The sequence below is a fragment of the Kogia breviceps genome, chromosome 10 (genome assembly GCF_026419965.1).
Source record: "Kogia breviceps isolate mKogBre1 chromosome 10, mKogBre1 haplotype 1, whole genome shotgun sequence".
Classification (NCBI taxonomy): domain Eukaryota; kingdom Metazoa; phylum Chordata; class Mammalia; order Artiodactyla; family Physeteridae; genus Kogia; species Kogia breviceps.
The window spans coordinates 71,534,440-71,549,985 of NC_081319.1; the positions used below are offsets into that span (position 1 = coordinate 71,534,440).

Genomic DNA, 15,546 nt, shown 5'->3' on the forward strand with positions numbered 1-15,546 from the left:
ACACTCACCCGAGACCTGGAAGAGGCAGGCAGCCGAGCCCACGTCGTTGGAGATGCTGCACTCGTAGCTGCCGCTGCTGTCGCGGGTGACGGCGTCAAGGCGCAGCTCAGAGTGGTCGGGGGCCTCGGCGGCGACGGGGACGGCAGGCGGCGGAGGCAGCAGTTGCCCTTTGAAGCGCCACACAGCCGAGGAGATGCGCTGGGGGCTGCCTCGAAGCAGCGAGCAGCGCAGAAGCACTGGCCGACCCAGTGCCTGGCGCACGTCCTGGGAGCTGGGCTCCACCTCCGGCGGGACTGGGGGCGGGGGCGGCGGTCAGCGGGGCCTCTCCCCACCGAGTGGGGTCTGAGGAGCAGCCCCATGGGGAGGCGACGTACTCGCCCCTACTCCCGCCACCCCTCCCCCCACCCCTCCCCCCACCCCCCAGCATTCTGGAATGGTCTCAGGGCGGATACACACTCACAACATACAAAATAGCCACACTCATACCTCCCCGACCTGCAGATACCTGCTCCTTCCCGGCCAAAACCTCCAGCCGAGCTTTCCAGACTGGGCCTCTATTCATGCCTCAAATGGTCCCCTCACCCTCCGTGTAATGAAAAGCAGCATAACATCGGGATTTACAGCATGATCTCCGGAGCTAGATAGCTTAGGTTCAAACCCCAGCTCTGCCTCTAACTAGCTGTGAGATCTTAGGCGAGTTACTTAACATCTGTGTGACTCGGTTTCCCTATTTGTAAAAATGGGTGAATAGCAGAATCTATACATAGGGCTGTGGAAGGCTAGATGAGTTAGGGCATTAAAACACTCAGTGCTTGGCCCGTGGTAAGTTAACTCTCGTCATTATACTATCAGAGGCAGTGTGTTCCCTTTAAGGTTCCTTCCTCCTTCAAACTCCCAGTTTCACTTGGCAAAATCTGTTATTTCTTTGCTCACTGGGTCCCTGGGAATGAAGATGGAGTAGAAGTGCGGCAAGGGTCATGGACCTCCATGTCTTAGAGCACGGGGGTCAAGGAGGGTGTAGGGTTATCAGCCAGAGGGGTTTGGTTGGACCAGGGTGGGTGAAGGGGTGAAGAGGGGGCAGGCCTGACTGTAAACCGGGAGGGACAGCTCTGGACGGTAGTCTGGGTGGGGCGGTGAGACTCACACTGCACGTTCAGCTGCACTTGGGCCTCGCGGGGGCGCACGTTGAAGCCATTATAGCGAGCCGTCTGGCAGCGGTAGGTTCCACTCATGTCGCGGCTCACGCGCTCCAGCCGCAGCTTCCCGTCCGAGGTCTCCTCGAGGGGCAGCCCCGAGGGCAGCAACGCAGCATCCTTGTCCACACGGGACCAAAGCACAGGCGGCCGCGGCTTGCCCCGCACCTCGCACTGCAGCTCGGTGGGCGAGCCCTCACGCACAGTCACCACGGCCCTGCCCTTGGGCACGCTGATGGTGGGAGGCACTGCGGGGCAGGGAAGAGGTAGGAGCGGGGTTAGAGCTTCCCCTCACCGCCCCCCCATCTCCCGGCCTCTCCTCTGGGGCTCCTGCTTCCCTCCCACTAAGTGCGAACCTCCTTTCCCATCTGCGATGTTCCACAGATCCTGCAGTATCTTCAAAGCAGAACTCCCCTCTCCAAATCCTCTCCACCTCCTGGGTCTCTACCTCAAGGTCTCCCAACTCAGAAAGAGTGTTGAAGTCATCCAGGCCAATTCTTTCTATCCCCTTACCCCCCCAACATTACTAAGTTTGGGGGGATTCCACCTTTTATTTATTTATTTGGGGGGGTTCCACTTTTTAAATAGTTCTGCTAAATATCTTCTCCCTCAATCCCCTCCTTCCTGCCTACTGGCCCTGCTCTAGTGAAAGCCTCCATCTTCTCTTTCTGGAGTGTTATCACAGGTTGGTAGTCTGTCCCCCAACATCCTTACCCTTTCTTCAAAAGTGAAAGAATATCTGGGCTTTAGCAGGACACACAGCCAGAATAAAGACTGTATTTCCCAGCCTGCCTTATGGCTAGCTGTGGTCACGTGACTAAATCCTGGCCAAGGTGGTGTGAGTCTTTAAAGGGAGAGGCAGTGCCTCTCTTCCTCCCTGCAGGCTGGAATGCAGACTGATCGCTGCAGCTGGCACTGACATCGTGGACGAGGGGGCACATGCTAAAGATAATGAAAAGCAAGACAAGATGGAGTCTGGGGCTCTGAGGATTTGGTGGAGCAGAGCCACTATTCCAGCCTGGACTGCTCACTTTTACATAAAGAAGAAATACACATCTAGCTCATTTAAAGACACCATTATTTAGGTTTTTTTTCTGTTATTCACAGCCAAACCTAATCCAACCCAACACATTGCCCAAATTAAGGGTCTTTAAAAAACTTCCATGGGTCCCATCCCACATCACATCAAGCTAATTAATGTCTACATTAAATATAAATTGTAAATAACTCTACAAGGCAAGCTGAAGTCCAGTTCTCTAGTTAGCATAATTTATACTCTGTAAACATTTATACATTTATTGGCTTTAATTCTGCAGTTTTCCCTTTGTATTTTGGAGCCAGTTAACTTATTTTTCCAATTCTAAACCATCTCCACAGGTCCTTAAAAAGCTTCTATGTCCTAGGCATCAAGCTGACGAGTGAAATGAAGGAAATGGCCCTGTACCCCATTGATTTCCCTGCTTCTAAAACACCCCAGCTCCCAACCCTTCTTTGCCTCCACAAGATAAAGGGCTGTTCCCCCATTTTGAGGCCATACTGCCCTCAGGTTAAAGCTCAAACTCCTTGGCTCTTCTAAGAAGGCCCTTGTGCTCTGTCCTCTGTCAACCCCCAGCCTCATCTTCCTTTCCCATCCTGTGTTCCAGCTGTGGGATCACTTGTAAGGAACATATTTCCTGGACACAGCAAGTCTCATATGCCTTGGGAGCTCCCTGTCCCTCCTCTCATGGGCTTGAGCATGGGCAAATGCTCACATGGAAAATGGCTCCTCTAAGAAGCCTTCCCTGACGACCCCGGGCAGCCTGGTACTCCTCTTGTGCCCCCAGATGCTCTGCAGACCCCACCTTTAGCTCCTGAGTCTTATCTAAGGTTTGTCCTTCCTTTTCTTCCACCCTGCCTGACCCTTCTGCAACAGGTCTATCTCTCTGTCTAGGCAGTGAGCTCTGATGATGGGGCTGTGGCATTCATGTCTGAGTCCCCAGCCCCTCACCCCAGACATGGCTCTGTGATTTGCAAAATGGATTTGTGGAATCTATGGAGGCCTAGTCCACTCCCAAAGCCCAGCTCATGTCTGTCTCCTTCTGGAAGCCTTTCCTGACACCTCCAGCTACACCTGGCCTCTCCCTGTTCAGATGTCAGGATGGGAAGAGCTTCCAAGTCCATCTGGTTCAATGTCTCATAGAGGAGAGACTGGGGCCCAGAGAGTTGAAGAGGCTTAGCCAAAGTCAGCCAGCAACTCAGTGCAAGGTACTGGGGACTGGAGATGAGATTCCAGAGACCTCCTCCAAAGTCACTCCCTCCAAACTCTTGTAATTTTCAAAGTGTAAACCCTTCAGGGGTGGCTGAGAGCAGGTTCTGAAGTCTGGTTGCCTGGGTTTGAATCCCAGCTCCACCACTTATTGATGTGTAACCTTAGGTAAGATTCTTAAACTCTCTGAGCCTAAGTTTCCTCATCTCTAAAAACTGAAGATGAACCATCTACCCCATAAAGTAAATCATAAAGGCGAATGAGATAAATATAAAATCATCAGAACACATAGTAAACACTCAGTAAATGTTGGCCATTATTTCATTATCGTTATTTATTATTAGAATTAAGACCCAAATCCTCTGCAAAATCTGTCCCCTGCCAACCTCTTCACTCTCATCTCACTCTATTCTCCCAGCCATACTCTCCTTCTTTCAGTGCACCAAATGCTCCATGTACTTTCCTGCCTTGGTGCCTTTGCACATGCTGATTCCTTGGCCTGCTTTTCTCTTCCACCCTCCCTTTGCTCTCCTTTGCCTGCTAAAATCCTGCCCCTCCCTCAGATCTCAGATCAAACCTGTTATCTTAGAAAACTCTTTCCTGACTCTCATGCATCACAGTTTGCAGTGATACATTTATCTGTGGGATGATCTGAAAAACATTTGTTACTAAGTTCAATGTGGCCTGTTTTGCCCACCACTTTACTCCAGTGCCTAGCATAATGCCTGGCATATAACAGGTGTTTAACAAATGCATATGGCATGAACAAATGGTATCCTCCTCACTTTGGCCTCCCTTTCCCAAGCTGCTGCCCCCACCTCCCCTCTGTGGGTCTCTCCAGCCCCCTCATACCTCCCTGTTGCCCCCCTCCAGCTTCCCACCTGTCTCAGAGGAGATGTTGACCTCGACGCTCAGGTCGGGCACAGGTGCTCCTGGGAAGGAAGCCACACACAGATAGGTGCCGTAGTCGCTGAAGTGTAGGTCAATGAGCTCTAGGCTGCTGGTGACAGCGGGCAACTCAGGGTCATTGCGAGTCACCAGCAGCCTCTTGGACATGCGCGCTGGCTTGCCATTCTTGAACCACTGGTAGGTCACCTTCTCCTGGGGCACTGCATCCACATGGCATGACAGCTTCAGGTCCTGGCCCAGCTGTATGTTCTCGCTCTCTTTGATCACATCTGGGGTGATCTGGAATGTGGCATTCTTCATGGCTATGGGTGGATGGGGAGGGAAAGGTGGCTGGACCTGGCCCAAAGCCAGAGTTCCCTGTCTCACCACCCCCATCGAGATGCAGCTTCTACCCTCCAACTGGCCTTCCTGGAGTTTGGGGGCTACGATCCCACTCCCAGGAGAAACCATCACTTTATCTGCTTGGAAATTGTTCTACTCTCTCAGATGTGTTTCCAAAAGTTAAAAAAAAAGCTTGCTGTAGAAAAGTGGGTTTAGTAATCAATACAGCCACTGTTGACCAAACATACACTATGAGAGGCCCCGTTCTAAGCACTGTATGTGAGTTTCCTCATTTAGCCCATCCCACAATCTTTGAGGGAGGCATTTTATTGTCCCTATTTTACAAAGGAGGGAAATGAGGCTCAGACAGTTTAATTCACTTGCTCAAAGAAGTATTGGTAAATAGCCAATCTTGAATTCACACTCAGAGCCTGTGCTCTTAACTACTATGCTGCTTTATTTTTATTGTTGTTTTAAACCCAGAATATACAAAATACAAATTTTGGAAAGAGGCACCAGAATGTAATACTGGTTCTATCTAGAGAATGGGACTGAGGGAAATTGAGGGGAAATTTTTAACTTGCCCTTTTGTGCTGTTTAGCTCTTTGCAACAAGTTTGTGTCATTAAAAAAAAAAAAAAAAGACCAATACAATCATTTTACATGCAATTACATAAAAATACAGAGTTTAGAAAGAAAATGGTCTGGCCTCCTTTAAAAATCTAAATATTGTTTTATGTATGCCAAGAGTTAGACAGAATTCTTAATAATAGGTTCTCATTGGAAAGGACTCTGGTACAACAGCCATGAATCAGGACTGGGCTGAGTGAAGCAGGCTGTATGTCACCCCGAGAGGTGACCACAAGTATTTGATGAAAATGGCAATCTTATCAACCCAGGTTTTAAAGGGCATATGGATCAGGTGGGGAAGAAAAATCTTCTGATGGGAAAAGTACCATCAAAGGAAACAGTAGTCATTAGATAACCACAGTTTGACTATTATCTTTCTCACTACTTAATCATAATTAAGTAAAAAGTCATAGAGAGCTAGCTTCTCTTGGTGAGGAGAGTCGGAGAGACTGGTCAGTGACAGATGAACAAAGAAGAGTGTTCATCAGAAGATGCTCAATTGAATTTGACAGAAGCTGTATCTTACTTTCAAGTGCTAAAGAGCTGGAAACAAGGCTGGATCTTTAAAAAAAAAATTTTTAATAAATTTTAAAACAACCACCTAAAGCTGCACAAGCAGAAGAATTAAAATTTTCTCCTTAAAGCAGACTAGTAAACTCAAGATCTCATCCAGCAGCTCATGATAATTACTGAGGCTGAAGTTTAGTTAGGAAAGTATGTGTACTTCTTTATATTGTGCTCCAAGTTTTAATCATTTTTACATTTAGTAATTATCTTTATACTCACTGAAATGCTTTGCTAATAAAGATTTACATATGAGGTATGTGGAAATGTGTGTTATTTTCACTTTAATTCTATTAATCATGTAGAAACCATTGTACAGGGCGAGAGTCAGAAACTTCCTCTTAGAGTCTGAAATGTCCACATTTAGCTTTTTGCAGCCTCAGTTTCCCAATCTAAAAAAATCTAGGTAATCAACACCAGCCCTTCCTACTTCTTGGGTTGTTGAGGTTATATTTGAAAATGTATTGATTGTAAACTATAATAAAACTTTATGCAAATTTTAGTCCTGCCATCTGCTGGCAGACACCTGAATTGCAGGGAAATCAAAGTACCTGGAATCTGCCTTCTCAGCCTACCTCCCCTACCAAGGAGAAGCAGACAGGTCCCTTTCCCATTCCAGTTCTCAAGGTACAGGGACCCTGTCTGCTTCCCAAGTTTCCTTCCACCCCTCCGGAGCCACGTACATCGCACCAGGAGGTTGACAGTCTTCTTGGCAGGGTTGCCCACATTGTTGGTGGCTGTGCAGTTGTAGTAGCCAGAGTCTCGGGCCTGCACTGAAGGGATGCTGAGGGTGCCACCCTGGGCCAGGGCACCCAGGGGCAGCGGGCCTGGTCCATGAGACCACTGCAGCTGGGGCAGGGGATCACCGCCTGTCAGCACACACTGTACCGTCACATTCTCCCCAGGGTTCACCACCAGAGTTTCGTTCACAGACAGCTTCAGGGCTGGTGGTGCTAGGAGGAGAAGAATGGGGTCTTAGGGGACCGTGAGGCAGGGCCGGATGTGGGGGAGGAGAATCAGGGAGGGAATGGGGGCCGGGGAAGGCCTGCAGGGGGAGAAGGGAAGGAGCAGGCAGGAGGGAGGAGGGGAAACACTCGTGGTGATGTGCTTGGAGTCTTGCATGGGGTGGGCACCACCTCCTGTTTGAGGACTCAGCCCAGGTGGGCAAGGGGATGGGCGGGGAAGTGCCTGTACCCGTGGTGTTGGTGAGCCGGAAGGTGACGGCCTTGTCCGGGATGCCACACACGTTGCGTACAGACACCTGGCAGGTGTAGCTGGCATAGTCCTGGGGCCGCAGGTTCTTCAGCTTCAGGACCTTGGTCTCCCCCTGGGCAGTGACCACTGGGGTGAGGGGCCTGCTTGGGTCTCACACACATTCACCAAGCACCAGAGGCTAAAGCAAATTCCTATTCAGGACTGAGCCTGGGGTGGATGGCACACTCCCCATACCCTGGGCTTCCATGGGTCTGAGGGTTTCCTGGTACACACTGGTCAGGACCAGGCCTCAGTTTCCCCATTCTAGGAAATGGAAAGATAAGGAGGGAATCCTGCTCTGTCTTACAACCCATATAAATATAGGGCTGGCCCCACAGGCCATGGCTACATGTGGAGTTCTGACAGCCACCTAGGAAAGCTGCCTCTGAAAACTCCCTCTTGCAGGATGGCTTCATCACCATCTCCTAGGACTGCAGGAGAGCCATGGGAAGTGACTCATCTTTCTACCCCAACTCCTGCTGTTCCTGCCCATGCGTTCCAAAGACTCTGCCAGCCAGCAACAGGCAGGGATGACTTGTCTGACCCAGGAGGTGCCTTTCCTAACTGGCAAATTTCTTAGAGGACATGTTGCCTTGAGGACTCTCCTGTCCTCACCACTGCTCCCTGACCTTTCTGTCTCGATTTTGTCTGCCCCAGGTGGTCTGAAGCCCAATCAGAATGCTTGCTTCTGATGTCAGAAGAAACTTGTTGGAGTCAGGGCAGTCCCTGGAACTCCAGATGGTGAGGCCTCAGCCCCCGCTGGCCCCCTCCCTTGTGGGGTGCAGTAGGAAGAATGTGGGGTGAGCCATGAGGAGACCAAGCCAGCTGCCGCCCATCCTGACCTGGGTGTAGAGGGGCTCATAGATGTCGACCCCATTGTCCTGGCTGTGAGACAAGGTGTCCAAGCCCCGCTTCCAGATGAAGCGGGCAGGTGGGTTGGAGTTGACTGTACAGCGCAGGAACACCGTCTTCTCCTGGTAGAAGTTGCCTCGAACATCGCTCACTGTCTGGTGTACTGTCAGCACTGGCTCGTCCAGGTCTGCAAGGGCACAGCCCCAGTGGCGTCAGATGCGTGACCCTCTAGGTGGAGGGCTTGGGCCCCTGGCAGCTCTCAGGGAAAGTTAAGCTACCCTCATGGGATGCTTCCAGAGAGCCAGATGCTCTCCCAGCCCTGAAAGCTTGAGCAACCTGGCAGAGGCAGGGGACTGGATGTGTTGGCTTCTCAGCAGTCCCTCCCCAGGGACCTGCATTGGTGGGGCGGGGGTGGGGGGATGTGTGTGTCTATCTTCACCCTCCTATCATGGGATGGAGGAAGCAGCTGCACACTGGAAATCAGGTCATGCCTGCCAGACCCTTCCAGCTGCAATAACTTGAGAAACGACCCTCAGCCCCAGGGTTTGTCAGGCCCCTGGGTGGCTGAAAGGGGACAGAAGAGAGGGCCTGGGGTTCCACCACTCTATCAGGTCCCACTTGGGGCAGGGGGGTGTATTTAATGGATAGGTTCATTGTAGATATTAAGATGGTGGCAGACAGACCTTTGGACCTGGCCCCACAGCTTCTGGGTACCTAGGTCAGCCTGGATGGCACAGAGGCAGATGGCAAGAAGGGAGATAGCCTCTGGGTGGTCAAGGGAATATCCGTGGAGGGCAGGCAGGGACTGAGGGCTTCCCATTCAACCTGCAGCAAGGACTGAGTGGTGCCTGGTCCTGCAGGTGTTGGGGTAGGGAAGTTTCAGAGCTGCCCTGGGACAAAAGCAGAGACATGAGGTACTGTGGGAAGGACACTGGACCATAATGAGAAGAGACCTATGCAGTGAGCAAGTCACAAGCCTTTGGTCTCAGCTTCTTCATCTGTGGAATGGGTATAATCCAACCTGTCCTGTCCTCCCTGACCACTTTGCAGGGATGCTTCAAGGTTCATATGGGATTAAAGATAGAAATGGGTGAATGGTATGAGCTAGTGCACATCAAAGGAACATCAGGGATGCCCTTCTCTATCCCGGAAAAGAGAAAGTCTCTACAGTTGTTCTCCACGGAGGTGCCACTTCTCCACCCTTCTCCCCACTCCTCCTTCCCAGCCTGAGCCCCCAGAAGCAGGCCCCTGGCCCGGGTACTAAGAGGCAGACCCGACTCACACTGCACGTCCACCCGGATGGACTTGATGGCAGGCACGCCCACGCCGTTCTCAGCCTTGCAGTAGTAGCGGCCGCCCTGCGTGCGCGCGATGCGCTCGATGCGCAGTGTCTCATTGAACACCGACGTCTCCTGGAACTTGTCCGACGCGCTGCCCGCGGTCTTGGTCCAACGCACCTGGGCCAGCCAGGCAGCGCAGAGTCAGACCGCACAGAGGGGTAGGGGTGGGGGTGGGGGAGGGGGGAGGGGTGGGGGGCTCCCCGCCCACCCACATACTTTTCTACGAGTGTACATAAGGTATACACAGGCCTGCGAAACTAACCCAAACAGCCTCGTGGAAATGCATGCTGGAGGTAGGACCTCTCAGTGAAGAGCCTGGGGAATCTGGGGTCAGGTGGAGGAGGCTTTTAAAAAGGCAGTATGTGCAGTTGTTAACATCATGGATTTGCGGGCAAGTTACCCAACCTCTCCTGCCTTCCTTTCCGCATGTGTAAAATGGAAATATTACTCCCTTTCTAGCCTTACTGAGAAGACTAAAGGAGTATAAAATTCATTCCTGGAAAAGTAAGAATTTGATTAAATTTTTGTTATTCCACTTATTAGTTTAGTGGCCTTGGGTAGGTTACTCATCTCCTAGCTTCAGATTTCTCATCTGTGTAAGAGGTCTATGTGATAGCCAGCCTCCACCATGGCCCCCCTTGGTCCCCACCTCCTGGTATTCACACCTTTCTGTACTTTCCTCCCATTTTGTACCAGGGATGGTCTGTGTGACCAATATAATTTGGCAGGAGTGATGGTGTGTCACCGCTGTTCTCATCTCCTCACCACCCTCAACTCTACCCTCATGGACCCAGGGGTTACAAAACTTGGGGACGGCTACATGCAGTTTCAGGACATTCAGACGTAGATCAGAGGGTGCTTTGGAAAAAGAACAAGACCATGAAAATGTTTTTGCTTTTCGTACTTGACATTTTGCAGTTTTACCATGATTTATCTAGATGGGGTTTGTTTACAAATGCTTAGGACTTGGTTTATCCATCTGAGAGTTCATACCATTCTTCAATTCTACAAAATTCTCAGGCTTTATCTCTTTAAATATTGCCTCTTCTAAGTTTTCTCTAGTTCTTCTAGAATGCCTAAATTTGTTACAGCTTCTCATTCTATCCTCCATGTCTCCCAACTTCCTTTTCACATTTTCCATCCCTTTGTCCTCTCTATACTGCATTGTAGCTGATTTCCTTGGATCTATTATCCAAGTCACCAGTTTCTTCTTTAGCTACTTCTATGGTATTGAGGCCAAATTTTTCTAAAGACTATATTATTTTTTATTTCTAGGATTTCTGTTTGCTTTTTTCCATATCTTAACTGATCAGGTTTTATAATCTCCTGTCTTATAGATTCTATTCCTTCTACTATCTCTTTAGACATTTTAAACATTTATTTTAAAGATCCTTTCATATTGCTCTATTATCTCTTGTTTTCTCAGATGTGAATTGTTCAATTATTTGGGTCTATGGAATGGCTCTCCTGGCACTGTATTTTTAGATATGCTTTAAAATTTCACCCCATGGGCTTGTATTCAGTAGGAATTCTCTTCCTCAGAACTCCCACTTGGGCCCTGACAGGCCTGTCTGTTGGTGTAGCTTTATGGTTGCCTATGCCCAAGATATATGCATTCACAGGTTTCAACCAGTTTGGGTTTTTTTCGGCCGTGCCCTGCGGCATGTGGGATCTTAGTTCCCTGACCAGGGATCGAACCCATGCCCGCTGCACTGGAAGCACAGAGTCTTAACCACTGGACCGTCAGGGAAGTGCCAGTTTTTATATGAGCTTCTCAGCTTTAGGTCTCCTCACCACTTGGATAGTGCAAGACACAGACTGGATTAGGGTTATTCCCTCATAGGTGACTCTGTTTGCACCCACACCCTGAAGCAGAAAGTCTGCTCCCTGCTGTGACTCTGGACTATGGGGCAGAGATCTTCTGGTCCCCATTCATAGGTGATGCCACTCTTATCAAGCTTCCAGCTTTAGGTAAGAAGTCCAGTTCTAGCTCCAGTCATAGATGAGCCCGTGGCCTCAGCTCCTACCCCCTATATGTGTATTAATACTACTACCCCTGAGGTGAGTATGCAGTTAAGTCCCTCCAAGTACCAGTTTCTTCAGCTTTTGCTCACTACCATCGCTATAGATTTCTTCTTCATTTTTACCATAGAGAGTCCCTCTCTCTTGCTATTAGTTTGGAGTAGGGAATTCCATACACACTCATTCCTCTATCTGACAACAAAGTGGGCTATGAGATGATACGTGCTCCACCCCTAGACTGGATGCTCCATGACAACAGGAACTGCAGCTGTATCCTCAGGACCCATCACAGTACTTGGCACGTAGCAGGTGCTCAATAAATATTTATTGTAATGAAATGAGCAAAAAGGCACTAGAAGGCATTTCAGGACAGGTAAAGAGCAGTGGCTAAAGCAAGAATGAACAGGGTGTATTTGGACAGGTTCACTGAAGACAGGGTGTGAGGAGGATGGCCGTGGGAGATCTGACAGGACAGGCAGGTGGGGGCTGGATTGTGGGGGAGTCTTTAGTTCCACCCCTATGAGACTGAACTGGGTCTGGTAGGTAATGTGGAGCCATCGAAGGTTTCTGAGCAGGGGAGTGATATAATGTAGCAGGCCTAAGGATGATGATTCTGGGAGCAGGGTGCAGGAATGGATTGGAGGGGGAGATGTAGGAGAATGGGAGGCCAGTTAGAGTTCTATTACAGTGGTCCAAGGGACAAGACTAAACATCTGACCTCAAGGGGTAATGAGGAATAGGAGACCCATGCAAGAGACGTAAAAAGAAAGGCCTCAGAGCCTGGCTAGGCGTGGGGAATGATATGCAGCTGAGTCAAATATGAGCCCAAGGGTTTGAGCCTAGGTAGCAGGAAGAATAATGAAACTACAAATGGAAATAGAAAATGGGTCCATGGACTCACAGCCACAGCCACAAACGACTCCTGCATGTGATGCACAAGGGGACACACACAGATGGCCAGTGCAGCCTGAGGGAGAGGTGGCCCAGCTGCCTCCCTGGCTTTAGGGAGGATCATCCCTAAAGTCACACCTATGCAAACACCAACCTGAAGACTGGCAGCATTGTTTCCACTTCCAAAAAAAAAAAACCCGTGAAGAGGGAGGAAGCGGTGATGATAGTTTCAGTTTGAAAAAGTCTTTAGGAGTTTTCTTGTCCATCTGCTTTTGTCTCAAGACCAACCTACTAAAGCTGTCCCTGTTCCCAAAATTGTCCCCCCAAAAAAGGATTTTGCAATCACTGTGCTTCCTAGGATCCAATCAAAACCTTTGCTGCTGCTTTTAAAGGTCACCATAGCTCGCCAGCAAATTTTACCCATCCCTCCAGCCTACCCTCCTGCCTCCTCCTGTCAGCTCTCAGTGATAACGAGCCAATACTTCCTGCCTGAACCAAACACTTAGTCTGGGACAAAATTCACCCAGATTCTCCAGATACTCCCCTTCTGTTACTTTCTAATAGCTTTGAGTCTCTTAATGTCAAAAGTGTGGGGCTTGCCTACTGGAAGCCTCCGGAAGTAGGAGGAAGTGCACCAAGCTACAGAGAATGCTCGTTCTGGACTCGAATTCTTCTCCCACCCTCACAAGAGCTGGGGACCTTGGGAATTTATCCAACCTCTCTGAACCTCGATTTCCTCAGCTTAAAATGGAGGCCCTGATGCCTTCCTCACAGCACGGTTGCGAGGCTCCAAAGAGAAAACACTGAGAGAAAGTAACAAGCATCATGCTTGGCACACGGTCTGCCTTCAAACAGTGGTTGAAGGTGTATATCTGAGAGAGTGTCTGCTCAACAGATACAGGGAATGGAGTGGAACTGAACAACTGACATTCAGTTTTTGCCCTCAGTCGTCAGTATTTCCAGGTGAGTAAGCCCACAGCCTCTAGCCCTTCCCCACAGAGTTTATGTTCCAGCTATTTCCCCAGCCCCAGGCTCCTGTCTTCTGTTGACTTGCTGCTGTCTGTCTCTAGTCACAGCTCCCCACTGCCTCTTCTGATCCCAGAGCCGGGTGGGTCAGGAGGGGCCTGCTCAAGCCAGGCCAGGGGCTTACCTGGGGCCGAGGGTGCCCGGTGACAAGGCACTGCAGCACCAAGGTGTCCCCCTCCCGGATGGTGTAGACGCGCTCACTGATGTTGTCCTCTTTCACCACACACGCCTGGCCCGCGTGCACGATCTGAGCCTGGGCTGGAGCTGGCGGGAGACGGGGAGGTTTAGACAGGAGGCACCGAGGCCAGAGGGGGTCTAAGGCTCCCTCCCGAGTGTGTCAGGGGAGGGGTCAGCCCAGACTTCTCCATGACATCCCTCAGAGGCCTGATCCCATCGAGCTCAGGAAAGAATCCTCCTAGGGCCCCGGGCCAGACCACAAGGGCCAGGGACTCAGGACAGGGGCAATTCCTCCCCATCCCATGGCCCTTGCAAGAGATCTGTGCTCTTCAATGAGCTGAGGATTGTGAGGGGGCTTTGTAATCTGTACAGAATGGTTATCACCCAGTGAGCATCATGTCTTAGCAGCCCCCTGTCGTGCAGGCTGCTGGTGCTCTGCCCAGCTCCCTGTATCTGGCAGGTGCCTCCATTCCCAGCTGCTGTGTTAGCTGCTAGGCACGCAGAGCTCACCTGCCCCAGGGAATTGCCCTCAACCAGTGGGAGCTGCCTGGACCGGACATGCCTAGGAGGTCATCCCTTCCCCAATACATACACACCCCAATGACTGGTGGACATCATGCAAAAGCCCAGCCACCTTGCCTCAAGCTGGGGTGACCACGGCTCTGTTCATGCTCCAGAGGCCCCCTACCCCCACCCCGGGGAACAGGCTGAGACTAAGTCAACTAAACCACATTTTCACCTGGCTGTTTCCCTTGTCCCCTTTCAGTTGGTCCTTAGAGCACTTTCTCAGCAAATCACTTGCCTGAACTCACTGCCACCAACCATCCAAGGCTCAACCTTCAGCGAACCTAAGTAAGATATCCCCCAGCCCCACGGACTGCACATTCTCCTCACCCAAACGCCTGTTACTTTTCCCTCATTGCTCTCTGAACCTATGCCAGCCTCCTCTCCAAGGGAGAGAAGTTCTCACCGGGGGCCTGGAAGCTCTCACAAGACTTTGGATCCTCCCTAACCTCTCTCACAGTGGCCAGGGCTGGGGGACCAGAGCTGGGAAATGGCTGGGGGACCCAAAGGGAAAATGATTGAACCAGAAAAGTTCATAGCCCTCCTTCAGTGTCTTAGCCCCATTGTCCTAAAGGCAAACCAGCCCCCAGCCCACCAGTACCTGGGCTCTGGGAAGGAGGGCAAGGCCCCCAATTTCAAACCTGTCTGCTCACATATGAGGGTGGAGGGAGTGGAGGCAGGAGAGCTAATCCAGGGCACGAGAGGGACACAAGGGGGTGAAAACTGAGTCCTTGCCCTAAAGAGGTACAGGGAGGTGAGATAAAAACCTGTTCATAAAATGTGTAATTTCCTCCGGGAAGCATTCCATGATTGATCTACCTCCCTCCTTCTGTATCCATCACTTTTCCAGTGCAACAACAAAGCATCAATCTGCGTGTCTACCAAATTCAGCATTCTTATCTTTCTACCTACCAGACCATGAGCTTCACACCTTGGTATCCCCAGCGTAAAGCCTTGAATACAGCAGGTACTCAGTGAACACTGAATGAATGAATTTATAGGAATATGCCATGGTGAAGTTGCTAAGCATTGTAAGAAAGGTAAAGAGGAGGTGAGAGGAGAGAGACATCACTGTCTGCTGGAGAAAGAATCACAGAAGGCTCTATGGAAGAGGCAGCTTTTGAACCAGCCCTCAGAAAACAGGGGGGCTTCCTGCAGGTTGACAGGGCAGTCTTATATTCCATATTACCCGGGGTAAAACACTAGTGATCTTTGGACCTTCATTTTCTCATCTCTAAGATGGAGAGAATGCTACCAACCCTGAGAACTCACAGGGTGGATGTGATCATCACACAGGATAAATGAGAAGTGCTTAGTAGAACTCTGATGTGTTCTACTGTTGCCACAAATAGCACCTTAACAGCGTCTCTCCAACCAACACTGATGGGACAGTCATGAACTCCTTACAGAGGTGGGTCCACAGAGGCAGCCCGGCCACACATCAAGACGTTTGTGGGGTAGCTATCTGGGGGTGATGTAGGCTGTGTTTAACCATGAGAGTCTCTGCAAACAGCAGCAAGTTCTGCAAACAGTGGCAGCTGCTACCAACCCAGAGTCTG

The 15,546-nt window shown here is 50.4% G+C and overlaps 1 protein-coding gene across 1 annotated transcript in view; it reads right to left on the reverse strand.

Moving 5' to 3' along the window:
• The window catches only part of MDGA1 (MAM domain containing glycosylphosphatidylinositol anchor 1), a 57,473-nt gene that overhangs the window by 15,486 nt on the left and 26,441 nt on the right, over window positions 1-15,546 (reverse strand). The window contains exons 2-9 of the mRNA XM_059077213.2: window positions 13,371-13,510; window positions 9,250-9,424; window positions 7,958-8,154; window positions 7,056-7,188; window positions 6,545-6,814; window positions 4,320-4,649; window positions 1,145-1,441; window positions 9-293 (exon numbers count right to left, since the gene is read on the reverse strand). Of these exons, the coding sequence (XP_058933196.1) occupies window positions 9-293; window positions 1,145-1,441; window positions 4,320-4,649; window positions 6,545-6,814; window positions 7,056-7,188; window positions 7,958-8,154; window positions 9,250-9,424; window positions 13,371-13,510 (1,827 nt within the window). The remainder of the gene's footprint in view (window positions 1-8; window positions 294-1,144; window positions 1,442-4,319; window positions 4,650-6,544; window positions 6,815-7,055; window positions 7,189-7,957; window positions 8,155-9,249; window positions 9,425-13,370; window positions 13,511-15,546) is intronic.